Here is a 22,094-nt window from a genome sequence, read left to right on the forward strand (position 1 = left end):
CGTGGTTATGGCCAGAACCAGACTTCAACATTGAAATTTGTACAGTCGGGTTCATTTAATTATTTATTCGTTTTATTATCTTATAAGACAATTATATCATACTAAGGCTTCTTTTCATTTTGCTCTTGTTAGCATATTACGTAGCTAATATAGTACACCACTATAGTAAACTTACAGCAATTTCAAACTATAGTTTAGCTCGACCCGACTGAATAGAATCGATCAAGCTGGGAGAACCAAAAGTTACTACGACAGAAAAGTATTGATTGATTACCACACCATCACTTGAAAGCAGACATCCTTCACTTTGCAGATGAATTTATAAGGTAAAAACAGTCCAAAGCAATGGGATACTCCTTTCCAATGAGCTCTTTTCATTCTCAGGTTTTATTCATTGTAGGTAGCGTATACTTGCCTAATTCCGGACGGTTTTCAATGTTTCCAATCAATTGTAAAAGGGGTTACGCACGATACGAAAATCTCGTGTTCGCAAGCGAAAGGTTTTTTACACTACATACCGTAGGATTGCTAAACTTTCTTATTCCCAGCGAAACTTTCCGATTGCTAGTGTACAACGGAAAAGGAACAAAACGCCACAAAAGTAGATTTAACACCGATTTTAGCCAGAGACGCCTAGAAGCAAAAAGATCCCTGAGACGGGGCAGATATGTTATTCCGGAAATGAGAAAGTTAGCCATTTTATGATACAATTTTAAAAAGTCGTACCCAGCCGTTTGCGTGATGCGTGATCGGGAAATAATTCGAGGCATGATTTGGGCTATTTTCGCGATATTTGCATGGTGAACAAACCTTTTTTGGTAATTTTCATGATCGTCACGAGAGCAAGGAAAATTTCTATCAATGCATTTTAAACATGTACAAACTCTGGTGAACCAAAAGAAAGTTGATAGTCTATTTTCAAAACAAACTGCTTTTTTGAAGTTTTTTTTAACTCAAATATCTTAAAATTTCAGTCTAAAAAATTTGCTTTTCTCTTTTCTCGTTTTCTTAAATAGACCTTTTCGCCTTTGCGTCCGCCATATTGAATTGTATGCAAAAATTATGGTTGCCGAATTGCCGTGGTGAAATTCCCTTAGAAAGTATGCAAAACATATGCAAAAAGAAAGTATTAAATAAAAACTTAGATGCATAATTGGCATTATATTAAAGTGTAATCTTGTAGAAGAAAGATTAAATTTGCTTCTCTTGAAAACTAAAAACAATTATATTCACTCATCTCTTAGAACAAGCACTTCAAAAGACCATAACATTAGACACAATCTCAAACTGAAAAATCACCCGCGAAGGTAAAAAACAATCCTTATTCGGCTAACGGCAAATTATTCTCCTGGGAATAGAGCCGCCAAATGATCAAATCAAAACATTGATAAAGTGTGACGTCATAATAACTGCTTTCAGTTTGCGTGTTTTGAAAGTTTGATGTGTGTACTCCGTCTTCGTGGAATTTCTTAATGGCATGAAAACAGAATATGCAATGTCTTTAAGAACAAATTCCTAAAAGGCTTTTGTTGTTCTGTAAATATTTCCTTTTGGATTAAGAAATTCCATCTTTTATTGTTCTAATGATTATAATATTTATTTATAAGATGCTTTGTTGTCTTTTTAATCTTTGTGTAAACTTGCATATGTTTTGCATACATTCCAACTAAATCCAACCACGGCATTTTCGTTCCTGTATTTTTGCATACAATTCAATATGGCGGACGCAAAGGCGAAAAGGTCTATCAGGGGGTAATGTATATCTACAAAAATTGATCTCGTTCATCAAAAATTGAGAATATTACAATAAAAAAACCAAAGGAAAATTTATATTTTCAAAATAGAGGAAATATTTTGCATATTCTTTCATATATAAAATATTGGAAAAAAGGTTTAATATATAAAATATTGGAGAAAAGCTAGAATATATAAAACATTGAAAAAAAGGTAAAAAATTATAGCATCCAAAAGTTATATTTTATGAAATGCATGTCAAAAAGTAAAAAACTTTCAAAACAGGGAAACAATTTTATAATTTCAAACATACACTTTTTTTAATATAAGAACAATTTTATTAGAACAACGAGGCTCAAAATCGCCAAAAAATAAGAACAATTTAAGAACAATGCTGAGCCTGAAACTACTCAATTTCAATCAATTTAGGGGTCAAAGTAATAAAAATTGGGTATAATTCCTAAAATACCTGACTTACATCCTATTAATAAGAACATGATAGCTCAAAGTGCAAAAAAAAAAAAAGGACAGTCGAGGCTCAGAAAAATTTTACTGGTTCTTTTTATATAAAAAAAGTGTAATGCAAAAGAAGAAAAAAAAATCTCATATATACTGGGAAACATTTTCATAATCTGAAAGAACGTCAAAAGGAAAAAATTCCCCTAGCAGAAGGCATTTTGTAATTTTCAAAAGCATGCTGCAAAAGCAAAAAATGTCACATAATTGGCAATCATAATTTCAAAAATTTCCAAAAAGAAAAAAAGTCTTTAAGCCAGGATATTGCTTGAAAAATTTTTCAATTGAGGCGAAAATAAAAAAATTTAGCATTTCTGGAAACCAACCGGGAAAAATAATAATTTTCTGATCTGGCCGCAGACTATGGGTTCATCTATATAGTTCATTATAAAAGAAATCAAGTTATAGCATTTAAGCTTTAAAAGTAGTTTGGTTAGATATTCCCACTTGTAGATCAAGAATTGTTTGTTAGTTAGTAGTTGATACATTAGTATATTCAGGGCTTACTTCATACTGTTTGTACATAAAAGTTATTGTTAAAGTTCTATTTCAATGATGTTATATATATATTACTTAAGTCATCAAAAAAATCAAATAAAAATTTTGTTTCTGGCCGGCCGCATCAAAGCTTTTTTCCTTCACCCGCATTCCGGAAACACTATATACATTTTTTTTTATTTTTGCCTGACAGCAAAACTTTTCTACATTTTTTAAATGCATGTGGAAGAAAATGTCAAGTTAACGACAAACATTTTCCACATTTTAAACGCATGTGGAAGAAAATATCCAAATTCACAACCAAAAGTTTTCCACGTTTTAAGCGCACGTGGAGGAAAATGTCCAAATTCACAACCAAAGGTTTTCCACGTTTAAAATGCATGTAGAAGAAAATGTCCAAATTCACAGCAAAAATTTCCACGTTTTAAACGCACGTGCAAGAAAATGTCCAAATTCATAACCAAAAGTTTTCCACATTTAAAACGCACGTAGAAGAAAATGTCCAAATTCACAGCAAAAATTTCCACGTTTTAAACGCACGTGCAAGAAAATGTCCAAATTCACAACCAAAAGTTTTCCACGTTACATTTTTAAAACATCAATCATCAATCAGTAAATTTTGCTCTGGGTTTAAATTTTTACATTAAAGCTAACCAGTTCATATCCAACCACAACCATTTCCTTTTGGGTGTCCGCATCTACCATCTGACCATCATAAAAAAGTGAGTTCAAACTTTTTTGATGTCGCAAGTATTTAATTTTTCAAATATAGCATGGTCAGATTCATCCACAAATATAACGGGCAAAATTGAAGTTAGTTTGTTGTGAAAGTTGATCAAATATCGACCGGATAAAATATCCTGTTTTTCAAGAAGAGATTGCATCAATCTCTCATGCCAAACCAAAGGAAACATCAAATTCAGGAAGGAATGATAAGAAAACTTCATCATCAACCATTTCTTGTATCAATTACACAAAAATCATGATCCAATTCAACTCATTAAAGCATAAAAACCAAAGAAAAATAGCGAAAGAGCGGTAGCAACCAGTTGTTTATTTTTAGCGCCATCTTTGTTTTGACTGTTAAAAGGCAGTATGGTCAGATCAACAATACGCTTCCGAACCGAGCGACGTTTCCCGATCGAGAAGGATACTTATATTTTCCTGCGACGTTTCTCGAAGAAATGACGTATTCGTCGTCGTATAAAAAACATCCTACTGTTTTTCACGCCGGAGCTCGATTTAAAAATAGATTTGGAAAAAATCCATTACGTAATGCTTCCAACAGACAGTCGGGTACAGGCGATAATTCTCCATATTGGGACTTAAGACAGTTGCACACGACGATGAAAGTCTGAATGGAAACGAGGCTGAAAAAGGGTAAAAATCGATTTTATCACTCCGCATATCAGCTTTTTTTCCCGCGCTTTTGCCAAAAGAATCGCACTCGCTCGCTGCGCTCGCTCGTGCGTAATCAGACCTCAAGCATAAGTTATCAAATGAAAAAGTTTTTGTTAAAGAACAAAATTCAACCTTTCCCCTCTACCCATTGGTAAAAGGAAACTGCATCCAGGGGGTATCTATATTTTCTTTCCAAAGATATTGATGTTTTTGACCAAGGTGAAAACACGACTTAGCGCTGACCACGTCCACGGCACCGGAAAATTCTCAACCTACATTGAAACAAATGGCTGTTGCTATTGAGCAGGGTCATCTTTTCAATCGCGGTTTTTTTAGTAAACCCAGGGTAAGATTAGGCTACAATCTATCACAATACGCTTTATTTGAAAATCTACATGCCGTCTGAAATTTCGGAAAATAGAAGAAATTGCAATTTTTTAACAAGATTGCGGATTTTTTCATTTAAGCGTCATACAGCCTAGACAAATGTTAAATTTTCTTTCAGAAAAAAGACTATAATTTGTTTACCTTTATCCTTGCAGCTTCCCAACATCCAAGCTCTCAAACATCACAAGCCAATTGAAATTACTTTCGATTTCCCGTAGAAATTATGCAATGAAAAATCTGGGGGTCAATAAATGAAGACTTTCTTTTCCGCACAAGTTATCTTTCCTTATAACGAATTATTACTTTTCAATATAATTGTTAAATATAATTTTTGATTACATAATATTTTACATTGTATTGTATTGTAAGTTTGAAAAAGTCCATTCTACTTAGTTCTTTGTTTTCATGTCTAACCCCCGTCTCAAAAGAAGTCCCAGAATCCCGAGATTTTGGCAGTCGGGCGTTCAAAACAAAGGCGTTTTTATTTCCGCCCACTTACGAAATTTTCTTTAAAATAGGCATTTAAAATATCAAATTTAAAAATAATAGTATAAAACCTTATTTTCTACCCTATAGTCCTTCTTCTAAAACGAAAAAACAAAATACACTAGAAAAATAAAGAAATTACGAGTGTTATCAAGCCACTCAAAATGAACTTTCATTTGTCGCGCGTCATCGAATTGTTGTATAAGTCACGATCTATTGTCAACCATTGTCCAATCCCGTAAGCGATTGAAATGTCGTCAGTAATAATCTGAGAAAGAGAACAAATTTAAAGAGAAATAAATTACGCTGGGGAAGTCCGCAAGGATAACACGCTGTCTTAACTTTTTTCCCTCGTAAGTTTGGGGGGGAAAACAAAAGTACTCTATATTTTACGTATGGGGAAGTGTAAGAAAGATTTACAAAATAGAAAAGTTTCGTTTTGGGGTAAAGAATCAGTGTTGTGAATTTAAGCAAGTTTCTATTTTGCAATTTTTCTACAGAGCCAAATAAAGATTTTTTCTATTGTTCTTACTCGATTGCCTCTAAGGATAAGTTCCGTAGGTATGAGGCTATCGAGACAAAATGTAACGAATTTGCGCGGAAACAAAATTTAACATTTGTCTAGGCTGTCATACGCCATCTGAAAGCTGAGGATTTCAGCTTTCTAGTGGTGAAATTTGTTTTTAGCTATCATTTCCAGCTCATTAGCACGGGCAAAACTCCCCACACCCCGCCACACGGAAGACTAGGCGCAATTTTGGTGCTTCTGAAAATTATTTCTTGCTGGCGTGGTGTAAGGCAGTGTAGCTGGAACCTCGATATTCCAGGATTAGAAAAAGCTATACCTGTTATCTTTTTTCTTTAAAGAATCTACAAGCCATCAACATCAATAAATTACACACATTTCCTCAGAAACTTTTAAAATGACTTTCTTGAAACCGCTCCGAAATTAACAGTGCATCACAAACAGCCATATAAACAAAACTCAACATTCTCACAAAAGTTGTCTTTTTGATTTCCCAAACATTTGTCTAAAGCGTTCACTTCCACAATAATTTATGTAATTGCAATTTCGTTCAGTCCACAGTTGGCTTCATCATATACACGTGTTTTTATTTACGTGACCGAAGTGCCTACTAAAACAATCCGGGGGTAAGTGGCGAAGCAACACAGCAGATTATTCGTAAAGTAAAGAAATATCCTTTGGCATTGACAATCAAATCCCGGGGGGGGGGTACTTAGGCAAATGGAGGGTACGGTATGTGCCGCCCTTAAGGGTACCTTTTTTGGACTTCCAAAGTCCCGCTAAGGGTCGGAAAAATCAGAAAATCAAATTTCAGTCCCAGTAAGGATCGGAAAAATAGGAAAACTTCAACTTTTTACCAGCTGAAAGATCGAAATTTGGTCAATATTGGTCAAATTAGCCCCGCTAAGGGTCGTAAAATTCCCAAAATTTTCCTTTGTTTTCTCCTTTTTAGTCCTGGTAAGGGTCCAAAGTTCGAAAGTCGGGCGACACCCCCGTCAGCTCGCAACCCTAGTACCCCCCCCCCCCGGAATCAAAAATAATATATTATTTTATATTTCTTTAATTCAAAAATCAAAAATTCATGTTTCATTCGCGAAAAATAAAAAAATAAAAATAATGAATTAATATTACATACTAAGATGCCCCCGTCTTTTACTCTTGTTTAATTTTCGATCTCGGAACGTGCAAAACGCCCGTCCGCCCAATATCCACCCAATCAGCTTAAATTCGCTTTCATTGTCCTTTGACTTTCAAAAAATAGTATTTAAAAATGAATTTATAATATTTACAAAAAACAAAAAGTTTGATACTTCATTAGGGAAATATTAAATAAATTCCTAGTTTCAATTTTCAGTGGGCGTTTTTCTAGGGCTTCGATTATCGCGCAATTTTTGCGTCACACAAACTTTCTCGGCCACTCGTAATAATTATGCATTGCCAAATTTGGTTCTCCATTGTCAAGTCAGGATCGATGGTGACGTCACCTAAGCATAAAAAAGAAAGGATTTTGTCAGTTTTATGCATATATTAATTTGCGAGATATTCTATTCGCCGCGCAAGCGCACTTTTCGTAGACTAGTCTGAATACTTTCTTTTACTCGCGGGATTGATGGTAACTTTTCATCTTCGTTATTTTTAAAATGAAGCACAACCGAGAAAAAAACAAAACTTCAGAAAGTTGCGTATTTCCAGTGAGTAAACAATTCTGACAATTAATAAAATTGATGATGATTTTTTTTCGGTCAGGCAAATGTCTCGTATTGGGGGTTCTAGTCTTGACCCCTAAGCCTACGCGAGATTAAAGCGTTTGGGTAAACGAGACAAAACTCCAAAAAAGCTGGTGTTTTGAAGCGCTTCCTTGCGATCGAAATATCGCTGTTTGTGACGCACTGATTAACAAATCGGGTTAGGTATCGGAATTCCTATGGGATTTCTTTTCTGAGATTTGTAAAATAGCTAAGTCGGCAAAAAAACTTTTCCTGGGGGTTTGAGGAATAAACAGAAATGTTATCATTTGTTTTTTATTTAACCTTATATTTAAATTTGCGCTCAAAAATACTTAAATAAATAAGTTGATAATATTCAATATACTATTTGTATCTCTCAGAAAATAAACACTTACAAAACGACGTAGTTTATAATTTAGAATACCCCCTTGTTTGGACTGTTCTATCATAGGCACAAAATAGGGCGGAAACTAAGTAGCACCCTCAGTGCAAGATTGCCGCCTCATCTTTATTCGCCCGCGCGAAAACGCGAGCTAATCATTTTTTGCGCGCTCAAGGGGAAAAGGAAAGTGATCAATATTCTTTGAAGGAAAAACGTCAGAAACAAACCCAAAGACCAAAAGATGTATTTTGTTGTTGAGAATCAATCCTGTGAAGATGAAAAAATTTCTGCTATGCGTTTTTTTCGCTAAAAAACTGGTAAAATTGTAATCCTTAATAATCAAAGTTCCAGCCTCACAATAAGGAGGCGATTCTTTGAAAAGGTGATTTTTTTTGTGTTTTGAAAATGGAATAACTTTGGGAATACTTAACCAATTCTAATAAATGACCCCTCATTTTTCTCACAAAGGTAAGGCAGTTACATCAATATGCCAAAAACATTTTGCACCTTCACTTCAAGATAGGCCACCATAGAATGAACTTCCTTTTATAGGATGAACCATATTCAGATTTATTATTCAAAGAATTTCGTAGATTCAGCGTAGCCAGCGTTTTGATCATCAAGTCGTTTTAAGATTTTTATCCGCAGTTTTTCAAAGATTTTTTGCGTTAAAAAGCGTTTTGCAACTGCTTTTTTCGCGGTTGCGATATGCAAAATAATCACATTGCAACTTGCATGCTCAATGATTCTTGTCGCCTGAACAAACCTATGCTCAGAGCGCATTTTTCCAATGATTTTAGCACCGCCTAACCACCTATATTCAGTGCGCATTTTTCCGATGATTTAAGATGCCGACCGACTCATATTTTGGGGCTAAAAATGATGTGAACACAACTTATTGGTGACCCAGGCCTGAGGGGTCACTCACATTCTTCCCACGACTAACGTCAAATTGACGCTGATTTGAAAACCCCCCACTTTTTAAAACGTCAAAGTTTAAAAATTATCAAAAATTGATGAAAGTCTAAATTTTCTCCTTCACTTTCATCGCTGTTTTGTCAGCCATCTTTAATTTTGCTACGGCTTACTCAGTTTATATTTAAAAAATAATGGAGATAATTTCTAAACTTTCTAAACCGGAAATCGCCGTTTTTCTGGATTTTCATTGGACTTTTTCCTTACAATTGGTTGTTTTTTCATTCAAAAACATTATTAATAGCAATGCCCACCATCAAGCATGTTTCAATTTTCAATAAAATTGATTTTTGAAGCCGGAACTATTCAAAAATCGCTGGAACAACCTATTTTTGCTGGAAAGATAGTATTTCTTAAGATGTGTATTCGCAATGCGACGACAACCCTTCCCTCTCCCCCCATCAACAATCAATGATGAATTTATTGCGTTATGTATTTTCGCTAAACGCTATATTTTCTGACTGATTTTTTTCATTTTTCTCCTTGCATTGCTATCAAACTTTCATCATCAGGTAGGTCCATTCAGCATCTAGCTTGTTTCTTTTGTTTTATACTTCAGAGAAATTCCGTCATAGGAAAAAAGACGGATAAAAGAATAAGAGCTGGATTAAACAAAAATGATAGTGCGGTCTCCTCTCAAAGAAGTATTTTGGTTTGATCATGTTTGATGCCTGTTGTGTGAATTAAAGTTCAATGTTCCTCGTGTCATTTGTGGGTCATGTTCATCGCGTCATTTTGTGTTTGGTTTCTGCCCAAATGCTAGAGGGGTGAACAGGGCAAAAATTTTCCCTCAACGTTTGAAAACCAGACTAATTTTATTTGAAAGTCCTTACTTTGGTGAAAAAAATGAGGGGTCATTTATTAAAATTGGTTAATATGAGTATTTCCAAAGTATTCCATTTTCAAAACACAAAAAATCCACCTGTACTTAGATATAGGGTTTTGTGGAAATAGGGTTTCGTGGAAATAGGGTTTTCTGTGGTTATGGGGTCACTGAAAGAACTGTGAAAGAGAGTAATATTTTTACATTCATTTGCGAAATATCTCATGTTTACCTCAGCTTTATGCTACTTAACATGAAAAAATATGCAATCTTGTTGAAAAATCGCAATTTCTTCTATTTTTGTGATAGATTGTAGCCTAATTTTACCTTGGGTTTACTAAAAATATCATTAGTGACCACCATTTGTTTTCATGTGCGTCAAGAATTTTCGGGTACCGTAAGTCATGTTTTCACCTTAACGTTGAGAAACATCAATATCTTTTGAAAGAAAAGAGATATTTAAATGCAGTTCTTTTTATTTGTTTCCCTGTCAAAATATTCCTTTAGGATAAGGAAACTGAAGTTGTGGTCTTTTACATTTTGCTTTGCATGTGTGTGGAAATTGCATTGGGGCGATTGGAAACTTCCCTTAGAATGATTGAGTGTTTCTAATACCCTACCGTACCATAGGATCTAACATAATGGAATGCAATCGAACGCAATTAAAAGGCCATCAAGGGCAATCAATACCCATTTTTGCCTGTGTTTCCTTAAAGGAAGCCAGTTGCTGGAAATGATGCAAAGCCCACACTGAATTGTTATTGGTTTTTTAAACTGAGGTGTACGCCAAAAAGGTTTGGCTTGCGGAAATTGCTGGTTGAGTTTGAAGGGCGCTCTAAGCCCCCCCCCCCCAAATGGGTCCAGGGCTTAGCCCTTGGATATTTGATCTCCTCACACCTAAAAGTTGCTCAAAGTAAGCTTTATATTATAAGACAAATCTTTTTTGGTCACAAGACTCTGAGTTTGATGTTTCTACAATCAATCATCAGTTGTGAAAAAAAATTATATTCTATTTACACTCTATGCCATTATATGGTGGTTGAGGGAGAGGTGGATGCGCTTAAACCTGGCATAATGAAATTTTTGCGTTAACATAACGGAGCACGTTTGACAGTATTGATATTTGACTGTACTGCAATTACATGTGCGTTTTCTCTGTAAAATATAATACAAATGATCTGTGTTATATGCTGAGTGGTGCTGTGAGACTCAAAGGGTTGATTTTGTTATGGTATTGATTTTCAAGATTAATGTATTACTATGTAAATATTTTTTACTTTTAGGATGCCTTTGAAACTTGGACGAAGTAATCGTTACTCAGCTGATAAGTTATTTACATGTCACATCAAGCTTTTGGATAGCACTATCATTGATATAAACATTCCCCAGGCAGCAAAAGGAAAAGAATGTTTAGAAAAGGTTGCTGGAAAACTTGGCTTACATGAGGTGGGTTCTGTAGCTTGTTATTTATTATTCATCTCTAAACTACAGTTCTCAAATAAAAATTATTGAATCAGAGAATTTTGAAGAGAATAACTTCTATTACCATTCCTCATGTCTTTCTGTTACAGGTTGATTTTTTTGGTCTTCAATATTTGTCAAAGAAGGATAAGTTGCATTGGGTTGAGCTTGATAAGTGCTTGAGAAAACAGTTGGACAGACATGTTGCACATAAAGGGAGAGACGCAATGTTGGTTCTTCGTATTCAATATTTTGCTGTTAGTCTGGACACAATACAACAAGAAATTACAAGGTATGGGAACTCATAAACTACCTTATTACATAAATATTACTAGGCAAGTATTCAACAGCCTTGAAATTAACACGCAAAAAATTGACACAAATTTTATTTGCTTTTTCAAGTACATCACGCCTGGTTTTAATTATGGGTTTTTTTAATAACACAGAATTTTTCAATTCCTGTTGATAAAATGAATAAGTAATATTCGTGTAATAAGGTAGATATAAATTACATTTAGGGGACAATTAGGAATAAAATTTTGATATTTTTTTACTACGGTTTATACTTTGGTAAACTAATAAACAACTAAATGGAAATGACATTATATATATATTGACAATATAGAGTAAAAATTGAATAATTCTTCACTCACTACATGTTTGATGTTTCAACATCAAGTAAACAGAACAAAAATATATATTTTGAAATTTGCTATTATAGGTATTTGTACTACTTGCAATTGAAATCAATGATACTACTTGGAAAGCTTAATTGTGATCTACCTATTGCTTTGAAACTGGCTGGTCTGGCTGTTCAAGGTAAGTGTGTTTATTTTGTTTGACATGTGCATTATTGTTGCGTGTACATTTTCATCTCTACTTTAAAAGAACTTTAATTATCGCAATATGAATTTGGTCAACCCCAGTTTTTTCCCCCTAGATCATACCAATCATCAAGTGCTAATGGTTATAGTCAGCGAATCAACCTATCAAATTTCTACTTAGTAAATTTGACAAATTAAAAAATTTCAGCATAATTTTGAATGAGTTGGTGGAGGACAGAGGTCACAAATTACAATTCTATTATACTGAGCCCAAAACACCTAATCAATGCCCAAAACTGCCAAAAAGACCTTTACAAGGTTGTCACCATGATTTTTTGCAACTGCAGTAGTGATGATATTTACAAGAATATCTAAAGACTTATTTCTCATACCAATATGAGCTTATCTGTCATCGCTGGGCCAATTTTCATCCCTTTCGATTAAACACATGAGGGATGCTGGCAGCCTAGCTGGATAGAAGATTCTTACTAATACACAGTCCCTAAGGCCCAGTTATTCATTCTCCCTACAAAAAATAAAAGGAAAAGAACACAAGGCCCTTTCACAAGATCATACAAAATCTATTGAAGATGTAGAAGTTTTTATATGATAAAATCCGAATGTCCACACTGTACTTGATCTAATCGTGGTATACTATAACTATAATAGTAGGAAAGAAATTTTTTTCCAGGTCCCTTTGTCCTGACGTGGTTTTGTATGTTTTCTATTTTTTGAAATTTTCAGCTGAACTTGGAGATCAACAAACTGTGTCCCACTGTGCTGAGAAAATAGCTGAGTTTCATCTAATACCAAATGTATGTCCATTTTATTTGTCCTTGAAATGAAACATTATTTTTCATACTAATAAAATCCCCTTATATACTATCTATTTGGAATGTTTTTTTAAGTCATGCTTCCTTTGAACTAAAAAATACGATCAGTGACAATTTCTAAAGGTGTTTTCAAATGTCTTTTCTTTATCTTTTAGAACTTAATCACAAAGAGAAATTATGACGAGATTAACAAAGAGGTATTCTTCCTGATTTTTCTTCTACTTCAATTGAACGTAAAAAGTCTTGTTATAAAAAACATTACTACAAAATATTTTTCTGCAATGCAATTTCCCAAAATGTAAACAAACTTTGAAGGGATATTTTTATTGAATCTCCTGATAAATAAAGGTTTGTTTGTAAGATTCTCCGCTGTACCTCAAAGAGAAGCGAAATTAGAATTGACGCTCGTTATAAAGGTGATACCTACCTAAGTGGGATTTTGATTTAAACTACAATAATTAAAATATCAAAAAAAATATGTCAAGACATAAATCACAAATACTACTTATTACGTCCCTTTTTTCATTTTAGATCACAGAATATCATGCAGAAAACAGGTATGATTATTTTAATGTTTTAAGTCCTATATTACATTGTCAATCTTGCATTTCCAATTTTGCATTGTCAAAAATATTCTATAACAATAATACAACTCAGCGAGTAGGTGGATATCTTAATCTTCGCTTTTGATTTTCAACAATTGACTATAAAATGCTTCTTTGGTGTTTCTCTCAGGTTTAGTAATTATGAACCATACATCATATGAGAATAACACCATCATTGAAATGAAATTCAAACAAAATATGAATTGAAAGGTTGCCAAAGCCAGCTCTGTAGGGTCCTCATGGTGGACAACGTTGATTGGTAAAAGTATGAGACTCAGTATTAGCACGAATAACACCATTGTGTAAAAGACCAGTTTACTTTTACTGTAAAGACTTGGTAACCTTCGTGCATGATAAGCTTGAAAACAACACAATGCTGTCATCAGCCATATAAATACGAGTTGATATGTGAGATGTTTATAGGAACATGCATAATAAACGCGGTCTAGTTTGATTATCTCTGTGATGTGTGGCTCTGAAATGATCAATGTTGTGAGAGTGAAGATAAGGTGAATCATCATAGAGCCTGCAATGATCATTTTCTCCACCAAGCTGGTTAATGTGATCTCTTTCTGTTGCATTTTCCTTGTTGCAAAGAAAATCATCATTAGCTTTTGTGTTTTAGCAAGTATGATAGATATCAAGGTTGTCAGTAAGAAACCAATACCAGCGAACGCAAGAACACACGATGTTTTGTTTGGCTTCTCGATAAACAATATGAGAGATAGGAATAACATTAAATGAACTATTAGTTGCATGCATGATAAATAAGCGTTGGAGGATTTCACGATTGGTGTTTCTCGGTACCGTACGAATATGATTAAAAAGAAACACGTGACTAACACAGCCGGTAATGTGAAACAGTATATGAAGATAGCTACTTTTCCACCAGCTTTGATGTAAATGAAATCTTTGTAAATGCATTCAGTTTGGTTTTGATTTGGTCTGGATAAGTTGTCGCATGTCGAACATTGCTCGTCGCCTATACTGTCTTTCACCGAGCCTTCAGGACACTGTTTGCAGGTCTTAGTTCGTACTTTATCGTAGTGGGAGACATTGTATGTAGTTTGCCATATTGGATGATATCCTGGTCCACAATCTAAATGACAATTTAGTGAAGAGTCAAGAATAGATTGACGTTCTTTAGGGTTCATTTTGCTGAACAGATAATCTCCAGAGATGATGGGTTTATCCCGTAACATGTGATGGATGATAAAATTTCGGAACATGTTGTAAAACGTATCTTGCCAGTGTAATGTTAACCCTTCCAGCTTTTGGTTTGTTTTCATGAGATGTTGCAATACCCAAGGGTCTTTCCTAGCTTGTTGAAACATTAAATTTTGGAATCTTGTTCTGTCTAACTCGATATCAGAGATTGTGTATACTTTGAGATGTTGTTGATATTTGATGTAAAACACTCTATAGGTATTCCAATTGATAACAACTGGAGGAAGATACTTCAGATGAGCAAGCAAGTGAAATCCTACCAGGTAAGAACCACTCCATACAATGATCGCATCAAACTCACTTGTAGTGTTGTCGGTAGTATTATCTTTGACCATTCGTGTTAGCCGCTTCTTGTTGATGCCATCATGGATCGATAGTGGTGATAGATACATGTAACTGACACATAAATCTTTTAATTGGGATTCCAACTGTTTCTGTGAGACAGTATCGGAAACGATCGCCAAAACACGTGTCCATTTGTTTCGTTTGATCAAAAAGTTCAAAATTTCTATCGGTGTAATATCAGGTACTAGAACCAAGTTTGAAAAGCTTTCCAGTAGAGATATGTCATAGTAATTGGCATCTTTATCATTTTTTTCCTTATCGATTTTGACGATGACACCAAAGGACTCTGATGAAAGGAATTGAGCTAACTGTGACGCTGATACAGCGTCCATATAACCGAACACACCCACGACATTCAGAAAGGCTTCGTTGCAACTTTTGACATCTTTGCATTGATCGGGCACGGCCTCCCTTAATAAATCTACGTCCGTAGAAAGCGTCAATAACTGCTGAGTCAGCGTTTTGTAATCTTGACACGTGTCCATAATGATCATTCCGTACAAAGGATGGTAATTAGCAGATGCTGCTCGTAACGTGATAACAATATCCATACCTGTTTGCAAGATGTTTCCGTTGATATCGTGCACCGGGACAAAAACAATAAAGTATTTCTGCCCGTAAGTGATAGTTCTTGTTGGCTGGCAACGCTTTGTCGATGATCTGCATTGAGATATTAACAAGCCAAATAAGATACCAATGTACCAAAGAACTCTCTGGTGATTTTTTGTCATTGTTTATTTAGTTTTATTTTTTCTAACCTTTTTCTAAAGCTTGAGGATTTAACGTTAATTCGTAATGATTTGAATGAAGGATGTGTGCTTATCTGTTTTATCGAATTTTATTTTGTTGGACGCTTTTGTTTTGCCTTCCCCATCCTTGATTCCCTTCTGTTTTCTAACTTCTCAACTGAATTTTGATATTATCCGACGAGAATAGTCTACATAGACAATTTTATCCTTCCTTATATCCTTGCTATAATTTTTATAAAAAGGTGAAACATTTTTGTCGTTTAAGTAAGACTTTTTAGCCTAAAGCAATAAAAACGAGGATTTTTCTTTAAAAATCCATCTCAAAGTAAAGATAAAGGAATTCTCTTCTTCTCGCGAATTATTCTCTCAAAAGAAGGACCTAATCTTTGGAGGCTTTTTTTGAGACTAAATGTAAGACAACTTTGTTACTTTTTGATGTCGCCATTGAAAAAGCAAAAGAAGATTCGATTTACACGTACTTTTCCTTTCAAATGTTTTTTTATTTGCCTCCTAGTTTTTGTGTTTAGATTCGAGATTTTAAAGATGCTATCTCTTGGTCCTTATGGATATTACACTTCGTATTCTCACTTTATTCAGACCGTTTTTGGCCTTGCCCTTGTAGTCTATTTTTGTCTGAACTTGAATTATGCACCATAAATTCTCAAAAGAGAACGGAAAGCGTAGATGTCGCAAAGTTCCGTAGAACCCGAAGAGCTAAACGAGACGCTCTTAGCATTCCCCATCAAAAAAATAGAAGCTAGACTAGTTTCGTGATAATATCTTGAATTCATTATTACATCGTTTTTAAAATCGCAAAAAAGCTGGTGAACGATAAGCTTAAAATTTAATAGTTTAAGATGACACTTGCTCGAAAATTGCTCCTGAAAAAACCATCTAAAATCGCATTAATAAGATAACATTCTTATCACCCACGACTTTCATTTAAACTTATTTCATTACAGGGGGTTAAAGCCAGCAGATGCGGAAAGACAATACATTGAAAGATGCCAGAAGTTGGATCAATATGGCATCCAATTCTTTCAAGGAAAGGTAGGCAAAAAATTACAATAAAGGGCTTAATGTTGAGGGAATTTGTTTGAGGAAATTCATCTCTAATATTTCCTGAGGACAGCGGAGGTTTATCTAAAGAATCTTGCATTTCTAAAAATAGACAAAAAGAACGACAAATTTCATATAAAACGACAAATTTCGCCATCCACAACCTCGACCGAAATTGACTGTACGTATTCATCCCTCTTTTCTTTTTGTTTATCACGGGAATTAACTACACATGGTTTTAAAAAACGACAAATTACGCGTGCGTATTACAATGCAGGATTCTTTAGAGGAACAGACTGACAAATCGACAACGATTTGAACAGTTTGAAAGCGTCCTTTGGGTGAGAAGAAAACAAACAAAATAATATTTCTTATCACAATTACAAAAACCGATAAATATATTTTCTGTAGATTTAAAACCAAAGCTTTAACACTAGAGGTGACTAGGCATTGAACCACTTTCCTATTTCTTCAAAATATTATTAAATCCAAGTAAATCAAATTCTAGTTTAAATTCGATTATTTTCACTGCTATTAAACATTATCACGAACAAATCCATTTTTCCAATAAACTTAATGTACTTTTTCAGTCTTTTATTTTTCTGTAAAGCCAGCCGTTACTCTCTCACGCCTTCAGATTGAAACAGCTTCTCCACTTTGTTTGGAAAATTAATTATGATAAAAAGTCTGGAAATTTAATTAACAAAATTTCGAATATTGTAGTAGGGGTGGAGGTAAAATGGGGCTATCTTCAAATCATGCTGTGCTAGAGTTTTTTTTGATGTGTTTCTACCCAAATAACAATAATCTGAAAAAAATTTTCAATTTCATGCATTTTTCAGGAATTGCCGGACCAAAAACTGCCGATTTTGGTCCCAAAACCCCCAAAATAGCAATTTTCGTCATTTTACTGGTATTTATCCTTGTTTATGATCCCACATGAAGCCAATTAGTATTCAAAGTTGTTTGAATATAATTTAGAAGTACTTAAGATATAATTTTGGTGCTTTCAACACCTGTTGGGACCAAAAATTAGGCAAATTTGGGCCAAAAACTCAAAAAAAGGTAATTTTTTATCAATTTTGTCATGTAAAAGTTGCTTTAAATGCACGTTATAGGCCTAAAACTTGCCATTCGTTTCAAAGAAATAATTGATGCATCACAGGGAGTCAAGATTAGGTGGCCTCTGGGTATAGAATGGGCTTTAGAGGCTTAATTAAGCTAAATAAACAAGAAAATCAACTGTATTAGGGTGGGGCGTCAAATGTCAAAGTCAGAAAATTCAAGATGTAGTGTTTTTTTATGAAAATTTAACCTATTGTGAGGCATTCTGCGCAATTTTTAAGGTCAAAAGTTCAAAATTGGCCGAACCCCCCTGGGGGTACTGATTCGCACTACAGGCAAAAATTGGAAAAAATGGCATTTTCTGGCCTTTTCAGGCCTGTAAATATGTCAAAACTATTGCAAATCTTATTTTTTTCACTTGCTGTACTAAATTTTATGAAGAAACAACAAAATAATCACATTGGATTGAAAATTGTGCCCATTAGAGCCCTAAACGAGCCGTTTTAAGCCAATTTTGGGTAGCAAAATGCTTTTTAAGGCCAATTTTGCAAGCTCATAAACTTTAAACTGATTGATTCACATATCTGAAATTTTTAGAGATGGAAGTCTTCAATAAAGTCTTTAAGCAAAATGAATTTCAAGTTTTTCACTTTTTTCAAAAAATCATAATGGCGTCTTCAAAAATCGCCTTTTAGCAAAAAAAAATCATATTTCTCAAAAAATAGCATTTTTTAAGGCAAATTTCTACAAACTGAGTTTAAATGCTGACTGAATTTTTTTTCGCAGTGATAGTATACTGGAGATACTCCAGGGAAATCAAAATTATTTGCGTCGGGGATGGGTCTATGTCCGCCATTATGGAAATAAAATCCCTGCTAAGAGCCATTTTTCAGGCAAAAACCCAAATTTGGACTGAAAAAATCTCTAAAATGTAAATAGACATGGGTCCAAATTTTTTTGCAGTGATAGTATTCTGGAAATACTGCAGGAAAATCAAAGTCATCTGGGCTTGGGATTTGGGTATATCCACCATTTTGCAATTGAAATTCCTGCTAAAACGCAATATTTCAATCAAAAATCCAAATTTTGACTCCAAAAATCTTAAAAATGGCAATAGACATGAAGCAAAAATCTTTTTGCAGTGATAGTCTTCTGAAAGTACTCCAGGAAAATCAAAATCATTTGTGTTTAGGATTTGGGTATATCCGCCATTATGGAATTGAAATCTGTTCTAAAACTGGCTAAATTGCAACATTTCAAGCAAAAATCCCATATTGACTTAAAAACTGCTCTAATATGGCAATAGACATGAACCTAAAATCTTTTTGCAGTGATAATGTTCTGTAAATACTCTAGGGGTAAAAACTATTCAGGTATAGCATGCTTCTGGGACCGCAATTTTTAAACTGAAGCCAGTTTTAAAATATATATAATATTTCAAGCTAAAATTCAATCTTTTTTTGACGGAACAAGTCTTGAAAATGGAAATGTAAGTGGGCTATAAAGAATTGTTGAGTGAAATGGGATTTTTTAAATAATTTATTTCAACTAGTATTTCTAAATTAAAGGATTGTAAATTCACATTCTTTGCTTAATATAATATACAAAATATTTAGTCAATTATGATGTATTGGATGGAAATATGTAGCATTTTAACAGAGATTTCATTTCCATAAGGGTGGATGTAAACAAATCTCAGACTGAAATTATTTTGTTTTTCCAGGAATATTCACAGAATACTATCACTTCAAAAAAATTTGGGTCCACGTCTATTGTCATTTTAGAGCAATTTTTATTCAAAAACGGGGTTTTTGCTTGAAACGTTGTATTTTAGCCAGTTTTAACACATATTTCAATTCCATAATGGCGGATATACCCAAATCCTAAACCCAAACAATTTTGATTTCCCTGGAGTATTTCCAGAAGACTATCACTGCAAAAAGATTTTAGGTTCATGTCTATTGCCATTTTTAAGATTTTTTGAGTCAAAAATTGGATTTTTGATTGAAATATTTCGTTTTAGCAGGAATTTCAATTCCAAAATGGTGGATATACCCAAATCCCAAGCCCAGATGACTTTGATTTTCCTGCAGTATTTCCAGAATACTATCACTGCAAAAAAATTTGGACCCATGTCTATTTACATTTTAGAGATTTTTTCAGTCCAAATTTGGGTTTTTGCCTGAAAAATGGCTCTTAGCGGGAATTTTATTTCCATAATGGCGGACATAGATGCATCCCAGACCCAAATGATTTTGATTTCCCTGGAGTATCTCCAGTATACTATCACTGCAAAAAAAATTTCAGTCAGCATTTAAACTCAGTTTGTAGAAGCTTGCCTTAAAAAATGCTATTTTTTGAGAAATATGACTTTTTTTTGCTAAAAAGCGAATTTTGAAGACGCCATTATGATATTTTGAAAAAAGTGAAAATCTTGAAATTCATTTTGCTTAAAGACTTTATTGAAGACTTCCATCTCTAAAAATTTCAGGCATGTGAATCAATCAGCTTAAAGTTTATGAGCATGCAAAATTGGCCTTAAAAGCATGTTGCTACCCAAAATTGGCTTAAAACGGCTCGTTTAGGGCTCTAATGGGCACAATTTTCAATCCAATATGATTATTTTGTTGTTTCTTCATAAAATTTAGTACAGCAAGTGAAAAAAATAAGATTTGCAATAGTTTTGACATATTTACAGGCCTGAAAAGGCCAGAAAATGCCATTTTTTCCAATTTCTGTCTGTAGTGCGAATCATTACCCCCAGGGGGGTTCGGCCAATTTTGAACTTCTGACCTTAAAAATTGCGCAGAGTGCTTCACAATAGGTTAAATTTTCATAAAAAAACACTACATCTTGAATTTTCTGACTTTGCCCCAAAAATGACTGTTGACGCCCTACCCTAACTGTATTTTCTATAAAAATGTAAAATATAAAGTTCAAATCTGATGCCGATTTAGATATTTTCAAATGAATTTTTGATTCATTTTGCTAAAAATTATTAAGATTTAATATATATTAATCTATAATAATTCTGATTGAGTCCATCACAATGAAGTGTGTTGATCAAACGCAAACAATACTGTTTTGCTGTTCATCAAATGAAAAAGTCTCTTTCTGGAATCTGCAGCCATATCCCAATCACCTTCTATTAGGGTAGATCGTCAAATGGCAAAGTCAAAAAATTCAAAGTGTAGTATTTTTTTGTGAACATTTAATCTATTGTAAGACATCTTGCGCAATTTTTAACCTCCTAGGTAAAAAATCCAGCATTCCCCAGGGGGTCTTTGATTCGCACTAAAGCGAAAAATGAGTAAAAATGGCATTTTTTTGCCCATTTTAAGACTATAAAAGGCCAGAAAAGGGTCAAAATGGTTTCTAAATGGTTTCTTGTACTAATATTCAACACAAAAAGACAAAAGAACCCCAGCGAGATCGCTCAATGTTTCAATTTCAGGCTAAAAAGGCTGATTTTCTCCGATTCTGGGTAGCAAAATGCACGAAAGCAGCATTTTTGAGGACCCACAACTTTTAAATTAAACTTTTTAAGGTACACACTTGAAATTTTCAGCAATGAAACACTTCAGAGAAAGCTCCAGGAAAAATCAATCTTGAGTTTTCAAAAATTTCCTATAAATCCATAATGGCGCCCTAGAAATTGAGTTTTCATGCTAAATGCCAATTTTCTTGGGCTAAAATCTCAAAAATGATTTCAAATGATGTCGTGAAATCTTTGGCTCTTGGAAGTATTCTGAAAATACTCTGGAAGAATCAAAATGGTTTGGGTCAGAAATTTGCCCTAGTCTGCCATTATGGCATTGCATTTCCAACTAAAACGCGATATTTAGAGTTTAAAGGCTGATTTTCTCAGGCTAAAATCTCAAAAATGGTTTCAAATGGTGTCCTGAAATCTTTTGGTGTTGAAAGTATTCTGGATATACTCTGGGAGAACCAAAATGGTTTGGGTTAGAAAGTTGCCAAAGTCCGCCATTATGGAATTGCATTTCCCACTAAAACGCAATATTTAGAGCTAAACTCTGATTTTCTCAGGCTAAAATCTCAAAAGTGGCTTCAAATAGGGTCCTGAAATCTTTCGGTGTTGAAAGTATTCTGGAAATACTCTGGGAAAACCAAAATGGTTTGGGTCAGAAATTTGCCAAAGTCTGCCATTATGGAATTGTATTTCATTCTAAAACACAATGTTTTGAGTAAGCTTGAGTGTTCTTCCTAAAGAAATAAATAAAAAAAGCCCATTCTATACCCAGAGGCCCCTGGTCTTGACTCCTTGTGATGCATTAATGACTTCCTTGAAATGAGTGGCAGTTTTCAGGCCTATAACGTGGATTTAAGCAACTTTTACATAACAAAATTGACAAAAAATTACCTTTTTTTGAGTTTTTGGCCCAAATTTGCCTAATTTTTGGTCCAATAAGGTGTTGAAAGCACCTAAATTATATCTTAAGTACTTCTAAAT

At 34.0% G+C, this 22,094-nt stretch overlaps 1 protein-coding gene across 1 annotated transcript in view; it reads left to right on the plus strand.

Annotated features, from left to right (window-relative positions):
• The first annotated feature begins 182 nt into the window (after nt 1-182).
• The window catches only part of LOC136815583 (tyrosine-protein phosphatase non-receptor type 21-like), a 34,578-nt gene continuing 12,666 nt past the window's right edge, over nt 183-22,094 (plus strand). The window contains exons 1-8 of the mRNA XM_067072035.1: nt 183-326; nt 10,739-10,901; nt 11,027-11,208; nt 11,638-11,735; nt 12,485-12,555; nt 12,729-12,770; nt 13,105-13,130; nt 16,462-16,549. Of these exons, the coding sequence (XP_066928136.1) occupies nt 10,740-10,901; nt 11,027-11,208; nt 11,638-11,735; nt 12,485-12,555; nt 12,729-12,770; nt 13,105-13,130; nt 16,462-16,549 (669 nt within the window). The 5' untranslated portion in view covers nt 183-326; nt 10,739. The remainder of the gene's footprint in view (nt 327-10,738; nt 10,902-11,026; nt 11,209-11,637; nt 11,736-12,484; nt 12,556-12,728; nt 12,771-13,104; nt 13,131-16,461; nt 16,550-22,094) is intronic.

Source organism: Clytia hemisphaerica, unplaced genomic scaffold, assembly GCF_902728285.1.
Source record: "Clytia hemisphaerica strain Z4C2 unplaced genomic scaffold, Clytia hemisphaerica genome assembly, whole genome shotgun sequence".
Classification (NCBI taxonomy): domain Eukaryota; kingdom Metazoa; phylum Cnidaria; class Hydrozoa; order Leptothecata; family Clytiidae; genus Clytia; species Clytia hemisphaerica.